Source organism: Sus scrofa, unplaced genomic scaffold (assembly GCF_000003025.6).
Source record: "Sus scrofa isolate TJ Tabasco breed Duroc unplaced genomic scaffold, Sscrofa11.1 Contig2266, whole genome shotgun sequence".
Classification (NCBI taxonomy): Eukaryota; Metazoa; Chordata; class Mammalia; order Artiodactyla; family Suidae; genus Sus; species Sus scrofa.
Window position 1 is genome coordinate 22,863 of NW_018085059.1, and position 16,390 is coordinate 39,252.

General features: G+C 39.0%; 1 protein-coding gene across 1 annotated transcript; it reads right to left on the reverse strand.

The window, feature by feature from the left end:
- Positions 1 to 2,777: 2,777 nt before the first annotated feature.
- On the reverse strand, positions 2,778 to 3,269 carry LOC110258522 (olfactory receptor 7A10-like; the record flags this gene model as incomplete). The annotated part of the gene is made up of 1 exon (XM_021081771.1): positions 2,778 to 3,269. A coding segment is annotated over exon 1 (492 nt), but the record flags the coding sequence as incomplete, so codon positions are not given.
- Between the last annotated feature and the right edge of the window lie 13,121 nt (positions 3,270 to 16,390).

Below are 16,390 nucleotides of genomic sequence, written 5' to 3' on the forward strand. Positions count from 1 at the left end.
CTCTCTCTCTTTCTCTAGATGCGGGTATATGCGTGCACACACACACACACACACACATACACGTTCGTGTTCTCGTACTATATTCCATCATATTCTATACAAAGGGATTTTGTCTAGTACTCTGTGCTGTACCTTATTACTTAACCATTTTAAATGTAAAAATTTGCATCTGCCAATCCCAAACTCCCATCCCACTCTCTCCCCTCTCTCCCTTGGCAATCACAAGTCTATTCTTTATGTCTGTAAGTCTGTTTCTCTTTTTGTAGATAGGTTCATTTGTGCCTTATTTTATATTCCACATATAAATGATATCTTATATGGTATTTGTCTTTCTCTTTCTGGCTTGCTTCACTTAGTAGAAGAATCCCTATGTGCATCCATATTGCTGCAAATGCCATTATTAGATCTTTTTAATGGCTGAGTAGTATTCCATTGTATATATGTACCATATCTTCTTAATCCATTAATCTATTGATGGACATTCAGGGTGGCATGGATGGTGTAGGTTTGATGGATATTTAGGTTGTTTCCATGTCTGGACCATTGTGAATAGTGCTGCAGTGAACACAGGGGTGCAAGAATCTTTTTGAGTACAAGTTTTATTGGGATATATGCCCAGGAATGGGATTGTTGGATCATATGAAAGTTCCATGTTTAGTTTTCTGAGGAACCTACATATTGTTTTCCATAGTGGTTGTACCAGTAATAGTGAAAGCTTCTCATATATACATGGAACATTCTCCAGGATAGATTACTTCTTGGGTCACAAATCAAGCCTCAGTAAATTTAAGAAAGTTGAAATTATATCTATCATCTTTTCTGACCAGAGTGCTATGAGACTAGAAATTGACCACAAGATAAACACTGAAAAACCCCCCAAAAATATGTGAATGCTAAACAATATGCTACTAAACAACAAATGGATACCTGAAGAAATTAAAGGGGAAATAAAAAAAATACCCAGAGACAAGTGACAATGAAAACACGACAATGCAGGAGTTCCTGATGTGGTGCAGTAGGATAAGGATCCTGTATTATCTCTGCAGTGGCTCTGGTCATGCTGAGGCATGGGTTAATGATCCAGCATTGCTGCAGTTGTGGTGTAGTTTGCATCTGTGGCTCAGATTTTATCCCTGGTCCTGGAACTTCCATATGCCATGGGTGTACCCAAAAAAGAAAACACATGAAAAGAAACAAAACAACCCCCCCCAAAGTCCAAGACAATCCAAAATGTATGGGACACAGCAAAGGAAGTTCTAAGAGAAAAGTTTATAGCAACAAAATCTTATCTCAGCAAAGAAGAAAAATCTCATGTAAACAACCTAAACTTACAACTAAAGTAACTAGAGAAAGAAGAACAAACCAAACCCCAAGTTAGTAGAAGGACAGGAATAAATATCAGCAGCAATAAATGAAATAGAGACAAAGACAACAGTAGAGATCAATGAGATCTTCAAACGTTCAACAAATGGGAGTTCCCATCATGTCTCAGTGGTTGATGAACCCGACTAGGATCTATGAGGTTGCGGGTTTGATCCCTGGCCTTGCTCAGTGGGTTAAGGATCTGGTGTTGCTGTGAGCTGTGGTGTAGGTCACCGAAGGGGCTTGGATCTGGTGTTGCTGTGGCTCTGGTGTAAGCTGGCAGCTATAGATCTGATTAGACCTCTAGCCTGGGAACCTCCATATGCTGTGGATGTGGCCCTAAAAAAAGAGAAAAAAAAATTTATATGAGGAATCTACAAAAAGGAAACAAGCAAATGTATGTATAAACACATAAACAAATTTACAGATATAGAGAACAAACTAGCAGTTACCAGTTGGGAAAAAGAAGGTGGAAGGGGCAAGATAAATAAATTATTTTTAAATAGAAAAAATAAATAAGCAACAAGCACATATTATAGAGCACAGACATATTTTTCAATAATTTTAAATGAATCATAACCTGTAAAATGTTGAATCACTATGTTGTACACTGAAACTCATATACTACTATAAATCAACTATACTTCAATAAAAATAAACTTAAATGGAAGAAAAATTAATAACTGGGAGTTCCCATCATGGCTCGGTGGTAGTGAACCTGACTAGTATCCATGAGGATGTGAGTTCCATCCCTGGGCTTGCTCAGTGGATTAAAGAGCCAGCATTGCTGTGAGCTGTGGTGTAGGTTGCAGACGTGGCTCAGATCCCATGTTGTTTTGGCTGTGGTGTAGGCTGGCAGCTGTAGCTCTGATTCGACCCCAGTATGGGAATTTCCATATGCTGTGGGTGTGGCCATAAAAAGACAAATAAAATTAATAACACATAGGGAAAATAATCTGAAAAAGTATTTACAACATTGTAAATCAACTGTACTTCAATAAAAAGGATAAATCTTTCTAGTCATATGAAAAATGGGACTTCCCTTGTTTTTCAGATCCAAGGTTGAGAATAAATTTGAGAGAGTCAGAAAAAGCATAAAAGGGAAAAATTTTTAGATATGATGGAGTTCAAAAAGCTTAATCAAGTGATTTCCACAAATTGTAAGGAAGAGTTGAAGTCAAATAAATGAAAATTTCAAAAAATAAAAAGAAGGAAGTTTGATTCCCATAATCTGATCAAAGAATATGATCAAAGAGCTGAAATTTATGGCTCTGAGCCTTTGAAACTTTCAATCATGTGACCTTCTCAGCTGAAAACAAATGACCTTTTCTAGATGCCATTCTAAAAAATACCTTCAGAGCCCTCTTTATGTCTTTATATCTCAGGCTGTAGATGAAGGGGTTCCACATGGGTGTGACCACAGTGTACATCACTGAGGTAATTGCACTTGAGTGTGCACTATGAGTAGCTGCAGAGCTAAGGTATACACCTAAGCCTGTAAAATAAAATAAGGAGACAACTGAGAGGCATGATGCACAGGTGGAAAATGCTTTATACTTCCCCTGAGCTGATGAAATTCTATGTATTGCAGAAACTATCTTAGAGTATGAATAAAAGATACCAACAAAGGGACCAGCACCTAGCAGAGCAGCTGCAAAAAACATCACCATGTCATTAAGAAAGTTGTCAGAACAGGCAAGTTGGATCAACAACTTGAGTTCACAGTAATAGTGAGGGATTTCCACCTCTCTACACAAGGATAGCCTTAAGGTCATTAAGGTTTGTAACGAGGAATGCAGGACACTGATGATCCAGCTAACCAGAACCAGAATTGCACAGAGTTGGGGGTTCATGATGACCGTGTAGTGGAGGGGGTGGCAAATGGCCACAAAGCAGTCATAGGCCATCACAGTCAAACAGCATGAAAAAATGCACCTGGATGATGCAGCCTTCATAGGTTATTACCTTGCTCAGTGTCCAGATGTTCTGCAGCATCTTTGGGATGGTGGTGGAAGTGAAACAGATGTCTACACAGGACAGGTTGGAGAGGAAGAAGTACATAGGTGTGTGGAGGTGGGAGTCTGAGCTGATAGCCAGGATGATGAGCAGGTTTCCAAACACAGTGATCAGGTACATGGAGAAGAAAACCCCAAATATGAGGGGCTGCAGTTCTGGTTTCTCTGAAAATCTCAAAAGAAGAATTTCTGAATCTCCTGTTATATTTTTTGGTGTCTTGTAGGTGACTACAGGGAAAGGGGAAAAATAACATCTTTATTTTTATACTCATGGGCAATAGTCACATTGTTAAAATGCCACCATTTATGTTTTGCTGTCAAAAATTAATATCAATATTTTGTTTTTAGCGTTGGTCCTCTTGGAATTGCCTGTGTCATCTCTAATTAACAAATTTCTCCAATTCTCAGCTCCCCCCCTCAAGATGTCATGTATTCCAGTTTCAATGAGACAGTCTTCATTCATTTGAGGAATATAAATTGAGTTGGCAATATTTCAAGTGATGAGTATTGAGTGATGAAAACAAAAGCTGCAAAAATCCAGTGACAGAGAAATAACATAAACAAATAAAACATATATATAGCATGTCCAATGATGACATGTGCTATGAAGAAAATGAAAACAAGTATGAGAGTAAATGTAAAGAGGGCTGCTATTTTTTTTTTTTTTTTGCTTTTTAAGGCCATGCCTGCAATATATGGTAGTTTCCAGGCTAGGGGTTGAATTTGAGCTGCAGCTGCCAGCCTACACCACAGCTACAACAATGTAGGATCCTAACCACAACTGTAACCTACACTACAGCTCACGGCAATGGCAGATCCTTAACCCACTGGGTGAGGCCAGGAATTGAACCTGCATCCTCATGAATACTAGTCAGGTTTGAAACCTGCTGAGCTACAATGGGAACTCTCAGAAGGCTGTTATTATTATTTTTTAATGGATTTGGGCAAGACTTGAAAATAAGGTGACATTTGATCAGAGACCTCAAGGATAAAAGAACAAGAGCCGTGACCATTAGGAGAGGTGTATGCCAGGCAGGAAAAATCAGCTAGTGCGAAACTCCCAGAGAGGTGTTTGTTTAAGATGGTCAAGTTTAAAAAAAATGATGCTGCCATGGGGAGGGTAATGGTCAGGAGGGAGAGTGAGGGGACAGGGTGTCAGAAACTGTTGAGGAACAAAGTGGTCTCCCTACTGCTGCTAAATCTTCAAGACATCAGGAGTCCCTTATCTACAGTATGTAACTCTAGCACTCTATGAAATTGTTGCAAAGGTAGCTTGTATGTTTAAATGAATCCCTTGAATTGATTTGGTTCTGGCTTCTGTATATGAGAGTCACCTTGGAATACATGAGCTCAGCACCCCAACTCTGAGGGCTTCTCACATTCCACAAGGCATGAACAGAAACACACAACACATAGACAAACACATAAAATCCTAGTCTTCCAAGGCTATATTATTTCCATGTCTTTTTCACCACTAACTCCTCTGATTCAAAGTCAGAGGCTGTTATGGCTCCAGTTGATCAGCTCAGATTATGCACACATGGTATCTGAAAATTCTGGCTTCAATTTTCCCAGGTACAAGTAAATTTGTGCCTTGATTTTGGCATTGCCTTTTTTATGCCTTGTACTAAAGACACATGAGAATCTGTTAACATAAGTCTGTATGTATATAAAAACACAAATCTTTCTATCTATCTATCTATCTATCTATACATATGTAAAGAATATATACATAAGAATATATATATATATATATATATATATATATATATATTCTTTCTCAAAAACCTGGATTTTAAGATATCTGTATCTATGTATACATATACATCTAACTTGGGATATAGTTTAAGAAACCATCATGAAATATTTCATACTGTAGTCCTTGGAAAAAATGTAAAAGATGTGAAAATGTAAAGATCTGTCACATTTGTCGCCCTATTTTGGGGTGAGAACTTCTGAACTATCAGCCAGGGTGTACTCTCTGATTTTTCTGTCAGGGAAGTGAAGTGTTACAACATTTAAGGGAAAAATCTGAGGACAGCTATAAATATTCAAAATACAGTTATTCTTTGACTCAGGATTCTCCAGTATTGACACATTGACATTCTAGGCCAGGTTATTGTTTGTGTATGTGTAGGTCTGTCCTGTGCACTGTAGGATGTTTAGAGCATCCTTGACCTCTATGGAGCCCTATTGTGTGTGACCATCATAAAAATATCTGGACATGTCTTGGTGAACCCTGGGGACAAAATCATGCACAGTTGGATCTTCACCATGTCAACATACTTTTGTAGCACTGACATAATATCAATCTAATGATGAATATGAAAGACCACCAAAGAGAGAGGAGCACAGGAACACCATGAAAAGTTTTATAGCCATAAAAAAATGTCTTCATTATGCTGTTGTTTGGAAGCAGGTCTGTGAAGAACTTTTGAGTAAGAAGGAAAACAGAACAAAAGATAGGAAAAATTACTTTACTAAAACATAAAGAACATTTAGAATGTATATAGGATTCTATTCATTCATTAGTGTAAAAGAAATGAGTATGTATGTGTGCCTCATACAGAAAAGGAGTTTTAAAAGAACATAAGATCTTATGGGAAAAATGTCAGTGAAAATGATACATTAAGTAGGGAGGTTTCAAAACAACTGTATGTAGTAAAATGGAATGAAAATCTATGAGAAAGTTATGTAAAAATATGAATGAGTAGTAATGTAGCAATATTAACATGGGTCACTATATGACTTGGAAATATAAACATAACCAAAGTGCATTTTAGATATAGGGAGAAAGTAGGATATAAGTGATAATTTCATCTTACACGAAGATTTGTTAATTTCAATGTGCTCAGGAAGATGTGTGTTTTCTCAGTCAAACGATAAAGAAGAATGCTTTTCAAATGATGGTTGATGAAACATTTAGGAATAGATCTAATTGTACAGGGTCAAAAATAACAATAAAGAGTAACAGAGATGTGAAATTTCTGGGTAAAAATATAATGGGTGATTTATTAGCACTAAGGATGCAGACCTTTCACTATCATTTTTGCTTAGAATGACAATTTTCAAGAAAGAATATTAAAAAGACAGATCATTTCTTTCAGAAAAAAACAATGGAGAGAGCACAATATGAGTGGTTGATAGATTTGACCACACAGAATTTATATACACTCATATTTTCCTCAAATACATCTATACCTACATAAAATAACAAAACGTCAAACAACTAGCTTGTGAGTAAAACTTCAATTATTTTCTTGAAAGATTGCAATCAACAGCAAGAATAAAATGTCTCTGATCGTAGTATACAACAAAGGACTCACACAGATAATATTAGATAAAGTAAATGGTTAACAAATCTACATACATATTCAGCCTCATGGGAAATGAAATGATTGCATAGTAAGCTCACTAACATGCCCCTCTTTGCACCTCAATTTTTTCGTTTGTTTGTAGAAGACACTGTGTAATATATGTCTCATATACTGTGAAATATGTGTACTACTGGTGGAAGGATATATTTGCAAGCATGCCTTGGTGGTGTTCTTTCTCATCAAGGAAGAAACGTAGTCAAATATGCCTTATCTTAAAAGTTAGAAATGCCTTCACTTCATTTTACATTCTTCCGTATATAATACTCCATTCTCTGCTCCAGTTAATTAATAAGATACTTGGATATTTTCTGGAAGCACTTTGTGCCTCTCATCCCCTTCTAATCGGGCCTCCATTCCTGTCATTTATTGGCATCACTAAACATTGTCTTACTGAGTTTAATGTTTGTTTCTCTTTTTAGCTTCATAAAAATACATTGATATTTAATCAAGCAGGCAAACAACCACAGTGGTCTATGGATTCTAGGCTAGGCTGAGCTAGTGTTCAGGTGACCTTAGGTAAATATTCTTGGAGTTCATTCCCTATAAACTTTTCCTGCAGTGACCTTGGGTCTCTTGGACTCACCTGCATGGGAACTCTGAGAAGAAGGTCTCTGTGTGGAAGTCAGAATCTCTTCCATGCCTGGTTAATGATGGAGACTGAAGCTATGTCCCCAGACAAGACATCAGGAAGAGGTCAAGCATCAGTATGCACACCAGACTTAGCAGCAACCAAATCGAACCCACCCAAACTGCACAGGCTGAAGGACTGAGTAGAAGAGATATTTACAGCTCTCTATGTCTGCTCATTAGGTACATTTCCCTCATTTATAGTGACCTGTGTGCACATGATTTCCCTGTGGGGCTTGGTCTACCTGTTGATTCTCTGTTTCTCAGGAGATAGGTTATAAGCCCTGTGAGACTGAGGCAACTGTCTTGAATAGGTTCTTTGAGTCTTCAAAGTATTGACTTGTGGTGGGGACATACCCTACAATACCCTTAGAAAATTATGATTTCCCTCTATACAAGAGGGACAACTCTGTTTTCTTTAAGATAAAACTTTGGGAGATACTTATCTTGGCTTCCTGACACTTTTACTAGTGCTATGAGGAGTTTCATACCTCTATCTGAAGCTAAAGTGCAATTAGTCCCTAATTAAAAATGTTTGTAAGTTCTGAGATATATTTAGATATTTTTAAGCACCATAACCTACCTTAGCACATTATAGAGATTAAATGATTTAATTTTTAGAGATGTTCCTTCTGTGAGGTCATACAATTTTAACTCCATCCTCTATCCTGCTGAAAATTGCAATCTGATTTTGGGAAGGAGTTTTGAATGGACTTCTACCAGGATGCTTCCAGTTATTAAACTCTGGGTCATGGTTCTCAGCTAGAGATGGTTTTGCTTCTAGAGTTTTGACAATGTCAGGAAGGATGCTGTTAAATTCCCACAATACATAAGAGAGCACTCAAAACAAATAATCGTGCTGCCCCAAATTTGAACACTAAGAAAGTGAGAAAGCCCATTTTACACCAGCATTCTCTCACATTACTCTGTGCACAAGTCACCAGGGATTCTAATCCAAGTGCAAATTCTGATTGAATAGGTCTTCAATTGGGCCAAGGACTCTACATTTCTAACAACTCTCAGAGGTTTGATGCTGCAGGTCCTGGCCTGTTGTCACACTTTAACAAGGCTGCGATTTTAGGTTAGAGTAAGATGTGGGTAAATTTAAATCTTCTGTGCCCCCAATAATTTTTGTATATAATTTTGCAAGAAAAATTTTATTCACTGCAGAGGCTGTAATGCATTCTGTGTTTGATTCTTCCTCTAAGGACTCTTGAATGACATCACATAATATGCATCAGAAAACAACTTTGTAGTAGGCAGAATAAGGGCTTCAAAAAGATTTTCACATCCTAATCCCAAGAATTTTTGAATATATAAGCTTATAATAAAGGGGAGTAAAGCCAACAGGTAAAATAAATTTTCTAATCATTGATTCTACAATGAGATTAGTTTGGACTATCCAGGTTGGTGTAAAATAATGGCAATGATCTTTTGAAAGTGTAGGAGAGAGGAAGAAAAATTGGTCAGAGAGAGATTTGAAGATGCTACGCGTCTAGCTTTGAAGATGGTGGAAGCACCATGAGACACGGAATTCAGGTGGACCTTAGAAAGTGATCTAGGAAGGCCATGCATTCTTCCCTGGAACATCCAGGTGGATTCCAGCTTTCACAGACATCTTGTGTTCGGTCCAGTGAGAGGAACAGAAACTTCTGACCTCTAGAACTTTAATTTTTCATCCATTACTGTAGTAATTTGTTAAGGCAGCAATAGGAATACCCACATTTCTCCAATAATAAGTGGTTCATGGGAACTGATTATAAGTTTTTCAGTTTAGTCATCTAGTTTCCCCTGGATAAAGGTATTTTGTTTTGAAATCTCACATTAATAGAAAAAAATTAGCATCAGTCAGTTTGGAGATATTTGCCTCATTTTCTGGTGAACTGAATTCCCCATTCCATAAATATAAAAGTGAAACTGACTTTGAGGCTTTAATATAGAAAAATTAATTCATATCAAAGGTAAGGTCACACACTGTACTTAATGTCATTTTGTCTACATTTCTGTAATCCATGATTTTGCCTTATTTCAACTGTTCATTACTTTCATTTCTTTACCTTTCAACTTTCTGTAGAAGTCTCCTTCAGGAGTTCCCGTCGTGGCGCAGTGGTTAACGAATCTGACTAGGAACCATGAGGTTGCGGGTCTGATCCCTGCCCTTGCTCAGTGGGTCAAGGTTCCGGCATTGCCGTGAGCTGTGGTGTAGGTCACAGATGCGGCTCGGATCCTGCATTGCTGTGGCTCTGGTGTAGGCTGGAAGCTACAGCTCCGATTCGACCCCTAGCCCGGGAACCTCCATATGCCACAGGAGTGGCCCAAGAAATGGCAAAAAGACAAAAAAAAAAGTTTCCTTCAACATAATACATGAAATTTTAAACATCTTTGTGCATTTGCATATGTGTGTGAGTTTGTTTATTTGAGAGAAAAAACATACAAACATTGCATAACCATATACACTCCATATGCTTGAATATGTTCTTTGGACTACACAAGAGTTTTTATAGGTTATGTTTTTTCTTACTGCATCCCTCAGAAATTATGTTTATTATTCCATTTTTTCCTTCCGAAGTAAGGAAAGAGGGACTGGGGATTAACTTTAAAACAAATACTTAACAAAGAAGTCAATCTTGCTGTATACCTTTTCAAGTTGTCTACAAGTGGAACCAGGCAGAATATAGTCTTAATAGTTAAATGCCTTTTAAATTTCTTTAATTTTTAAACACTAAATGGATACAGTATATCATGTATAATTGTGCTTTAGTAAGTTTATTAGTATTAAAAAATTCTAATGTTTATGCCAGGGTAGGATCTTGGCACAGGTAGCTGAGTCAATACACAACTAACAGGGGTGTAAGCTATTGTTGCAGAGTCCAAACACATACTGGTTACCATAGTACATACCAATAAATTGAGAGATGAGGTGTTGTCGCAAGGAAGATCACTTTATTTGGAAAGCCAGAAGCTGATGAGAAGATGATGGACTAGTGTCCCAAGTACCATCATCCCCAAATTAGAATTCAAGCTTCTTTTATATTAAAAGAGGAGGGTATAAATTCTGGATTCCAGCCAGATCCTGGAGTGGATGTATCAATTTCTTCCTTCCTGCAGCCATTCACAGGTAGGACTTGTCAGAATGTTTCTTGTGAGCTAAACAAAGGTATTTTGTCTTAAAGGTCATTACCTGACAGGCGAGATTTCCAGAAGTGGGCCATTATGTATTTAAGCTTATGGGCAACATCCCTTTAGTGATTAACTTGCAATAGAGCACAGAGTTTCTTCCCTATTACAATACCTCTCCTAACTGGGAAAAAACAAAGTTTCATATTCATGTATTACAGTAGTGGAATTAAATGAAGGAAATTCACATATAAAGCATTAATTTCCCTCTGCAAACTAGATGATTAGCCTACATATATCAAAGGAGCAAAATGACATATTAATTCAAGATAGAAGTGCAGTATGGCCTCACATGACATCATGGATGAGCTTTAGAATCACAAGGTACAGATTCTTGCCTGACTACAGACTCATGATAAGCCCTGCAGAGAACAGAGCAGGTCCCCACCATTCCAATCACATTTGATAATAAAGATGTTATATTGAAACATTTTATTCTAGGAAAGTTGGTATGCAGCTATTGATACTGAACTAAACTTGAGTCTTGCTCCCCCACGTGCAGTAAAGCACAAAGACTGGGTTGTGATAAAGGAAAGCACAGCATTTATTGTAAGATGAGCAAATGCGTCCAAGCAAGGAGAATTGGCAGTTTATGCTCAAAAGAGCTGAACTCCCTAAAGGCTTTCAGGGAAGAGTTTTTAAAGACAGTGTAAGGGATATCATCACTTATATGTGAAATCTAGTAAAAATGATACAAAAGGACTTATTTCAAAAACAGAAAAAAACTCACAGTTTTCAAAATGGATCTTATGTTACCATAGGTGAAACCACTGGGGTGAGGAAAGAATTGGGAGGGTGGGAATAGCGTATACACACTACTGTATAAAATAGATGATTGACAAGAACCTACTGTATAGCACAGGAAGGTCTACTCAAAAATTTGTAATAACCTACATGGAAAAAAAAGAATTGATATATTCATATGTATGACTGATTCACTTTGCTGTACAACTGAAATTAATGCAACATTTTGGACCAACAATACTCCAATGAAATTAAATTTTTAAAAGACATGATATGTATAGACAATGGAATACTATTCAGCCACAAAACAACAAAATAATGCCATTTGCATCAATATGGATGCAACCAGAAATTCTCATATAAGTGAAGTAAGTCAGAAAGAGAAAGACAAATACCGTAATGATATCATTTACATGTGGAATCTGATATATGGCATAAATGAAGCTATATACAGAAAAAAAAACAAACTCATGGACATGGAGAACAGACTTGTGGTTGCCAAGGCGGAAGGGGAGTGGGATGGACTGGGAGTCTGGGGTTAATAGATGCAAACTATTACATTTGGAGTGGATAAGCAATGAGATCCTGCTGTACAGCACAGGGAAGTCTATCTAGTCACTTGTGGTGGAACATGATGGAAATAATGTGAGAAAAAAGAATGTAGGAGGGAGGACAAGATGGCGGAGGAGTAGGAGGACACGCTCGCCCTCTCCCACAAACACAACAAAAAAAGCACATCTACAGAATAAATGACTCGCACAGAACAGCAACCAATCGCTGGCAGAGGAACCTAAACTCCAATAACGGCAAGAAGTTCGTGATATTACTGGGCAGAACGGGAGAAAAGAGGAGAGTGAGAGAAGGTGAATCCGAGCGGGACGGGCACTCCCGAAAGGGAACTGCGGAGGAGAAAGGGATCCCGCACCCTGGAAAGTCACCTACCGGGCGAAAGATCAAACGAACCGGAGGAATCTCCAGATGCAGAGAAGAGTGTAGCAGTAAGTTGGAGTATGGAAAAGCTGATCAAGAACCCAACGGACCATCTGAACTACGGGCACAGTCACCAAAAATTGAGACACCTGGGGGGGGGGGCTGGGCACCGAATCCTTGGCTCCAGAGGTTAGTCCCCAGGAAAGGGCCGGGGGGCGCCGCCTGGGTGGGGGCTGGGCACCGAGACCTCGGCTCCAGAGATTAGTCCCTGGGCTAGGGGGGCGGGGCAGAGCAGAAACTGCTTGGGAGGTCTAGAAACCATTTGACAGGGCAGAGACTGCCTGGGAGACTAGAAAACAAAGCTGTCACAGAGGAAGGGAGCAATCAATACTCCAGGGGAGGGGAAGTGGAAAGCCACATCAGAGGGAACCTGGGAGAAGAGCCTGGTCTGCGCCCGTGCTGGGGAGGGGAGAAAAGAAGGGGTGGGTCCCCATAGAATACCCCCCACGCCACAGCAACTTACAGGCCCCCTAGCTAGCTGAAAACTGTGCTTCCCAGTGCATCCCCTCCCCCCACCCCCGCCACGCCCTACGCTCTCATGGACCTGGGGCTGCCTGCCATTCAGGAGGGCTGGCCTCAACAATTGCCTGAAGCCTACCACCGCAGGGGCTGTCCCTGCACAGGCCTGCTTGCCCTTTGGTGGGGCTACACCTCCTCAGAGCAGCACCAAACACCACCAGCCCCCGAGAAAAGGCCTGCAGCCCAGAAAAGCTAGAACAAGCTTAGCCAGGCTGTGAATAGATCGGCCTAATTCTCCGATGGTTTTTCTGAGTCGGGTTGCCCCGGGGAGGAGCCTCTTCAGTTTCCAATGGCCCTGCTACCCGCCCAAGCCCCCAGGGGGTGCCCCACTCCCGTGAAATAACTGCTCAGCACCACCAGCCCCATGGAAGAGCCCCTGCAGCCCAGAAAAGCTGCAACAAGCTTGGCCAGACTGTGAAAAGATCCGCCTACATTCTCAGGCTGTCCTTCTGAGTTGGGCTACCCTAGGGAAGAGCCTCTTAGGTTCTCAGTGACCCAGATAGCTGCTCCAGCCCCCAGGGGGTGATGCACCCCTGAAGAGCAGCTGCCCAACACCGCCAACCCCTGCAAGAACCCCACAGCCTAAAAACACCAGAGCAAGCTCTGCATGACCAAGTGAAATCTGCTACCATCGTGGTGTGGACCTCCCAGTCCTGTCTGCCCTCAGGAAGTCCTCCTTTGCTTCAAAGAAACACTGTTAGCCCCATCAACACTCCAGAAAAGCCACACTGCCTCAAAAGAGACTGACCAACAACGCCAGCCCTCAGGAAATATTCCACGGCAGTGACAAGGCAAACACTGCCTGATCACAGAAAGTACAACTCCCTCAGGAGAAAGAAAACAACTAGCAAGATGAAGAAGCTGAGAAACCACCCCCAGTCAAACCAACAGGAGAACTCACCTAAAACAGTCAACAATGAAACAGATCTCTGCAGTCAAACAGACCTGGAGTTCAAAAGAGAAATAGTGAAAATACTGAAGGAATTCAGAGAAGATATGAACAGTAATGCAGATACCCTCAGAAAGGAACTAGAACATATAAGGAGGAGCCAAGAAAAACTAGAACATTCATTTGCAGAGATGCAAACTGAACTAGGGGCAGTAAAAACCAGAATGAATAATGCAGAAGAATGAATCAGTGATATGGAAGATAGAATAATGGAAATCACTCAATCTGGTCAACAGACAGAAAACCGAATCAAAAAACTGGAAAGCAATATAAGAGACCTATGGGATAATACAAAGTGGGCCAATCTACGCATAAGAGGAATTCCAGAAGGAGTAGAAAAAGATAAGGGGATGGAAAATATATTTGAAGAAATTATCGCTGGAAACTTCCCAAATCTAAAGGATACTGGGTTCAAGATACAAGAAGCACAGAGGGCCCCAAACACACTGAACCCAAACAGACCCACACCAAGACACATCATAATAAAAACAGCAAAAGTTAGTGATAAAGAGAGGATCCTAAAGGCAGCAAGAGAAAAACAGAATGTTACCTACAAGGGAACCCCCCATAAGAATATCAGCTGATTTCTCTACAGAAACACTACAGGTCAGGAGGGAATGGCAAGAGATATTTAAAGTGCTCAAAGGAAAAAATATGCAACCTAGAATACTCTATCCAGCAAGAATATCATTTCAAATAGAAGGGGAAATTAAATTTTTCCAAAAAACAAAAACTTAAAGAATACAGCAACACAAAACGCAGGTTAAAGGAAATATTGAAAGGGCTTCTCTAAACCAAAAACAAAGGAAGGAAAGGGAAGAAAAAAGAGAAGAAAAAAAAAAGAAGAAGAAGAGGAAGAACTAGGACTGAGGAAACCGCAATCAGAGAGCAGTCACTCAAATAAGCCAGCATACAGATTTAATCATGAACATGCTTCAAACAAAATAAAATTAAAAAGAAAAAAATAAAAAAAGAGTCATCAAAACCATAAAATGTGGGCAAGGGATGTCAGGAGGTAAATAACCCTTTTTGTTTATATGTATGTCTCTCTTCTTAATTTTAATATAGTAATGAAGTGTTTGAACCTACAGGACCATCAGGGTAAAACACACAATTATGGGAAGGGGTTAGCGTACTTAAAAAACAGGGCAACCACAAGCCAAAACCAAATATTGCATCTGCAAAAAAAAAAAAATACACTCAAGCAGATAATAACAGGAGACCATCCAACAAAAAAAAAAAAAAAAAAAAAAAAAAGAAAGGAAGAATGGAGAACCATAGAATCAACTGGAACACGAGGTTCAAATGGCAATAAATAATCATCTATCAATTATCACCTTAAATGTCAATGGACTGAATGCCTCAATCAAAAGACACAGGGTGACTGAGTGGATAAAAAGGCAAAAACCTTCAATATGCTGCCTACAAGAAACTCACCTTAGGACAAAAGATACATATAGATTGAAAGTGAAAGGGTGGGGAAAAATATTTCACGCCAATAGACATGACAGAAAAGCAGGAGTCACAATGCTCATATCAGACAAAATAGACTTTAAAACAAAAGACATGAAGAAAGACAAAGAAGGACACTATTTAATGATTTAGGGATCCATCCAAGGAGAGGATGTTACTATCATCAACATATATGCCCCAAATATAGGAGCACCCAGATACATACAACAAATATTAACAGACATAAAGGGAGATATTGACGAGAATACAATCATAGTAGGAGACCTTAATACCCCCCTCACATCAATGGACAGATCCTCTAGACAGAAAACCAATAAAGCAAAAGAGATCCTAAAGGAAACAATAGAAAAGGTAGACTTCATTGATATCTTCAGGACACTACATCCAAAAAAATCAGAATACACATTCTTCTCAAATGCTCATGGAACATTCTCAAGAATCGACCACATATTGGGACACAAAGTGAATCTAAATAAATTTAGGAGCGTAGAAATTATCTCAAGTATCTTCTCTGACCACAATGCCATGAAATTAGAAATCAACCATGGGAGGGAAAAGGAAAGAGAAAAAACCTACTCCATGGAGACTCAACAACATGCTACTAAAAAACCAATGGGTCAATGAGGAAATCAAGAAGGAAATTAAAAACTACCTTGAAACGAATGATAATGAAGACACAACCTCTCAAAACCTATGGGATGCGGCGAAAGCAGTGCTCAGAGGGAAATTTATAGCAATACAGGCCTTTCTCAAAAAAGAAGAAAGATCCCAAATTGACAACTTAACCCTCCACCTAAACGAATTAGAAAAAGAAGAACAAAGAAGTCCTAAAGTCAGCAAAAGGAAGGAAATTATAAAGATCAAAGAAGAAATCAATAAAATAGAGATTCAAAAAACAATAGAGAAAATTAATAAAACCAAGAGCTGGTTCTTTGAAAAGGTGAACAAAATTGACATACCCCTGGCCAGACTCACTAAAAAGAGGAGAGAAAGAACCCAAATCACCAAAATTATAAATGAAAAAGGAGAAATCACAACGGATACAGCAGAAATACAAAAAACCATAAGAGAATACTATGAAAAACTATATGGCAACAAGTTTGACAATCTGGAAGAAATGGACAATTTTCTAGAATCTTACAGCCTGCCAAAACTGA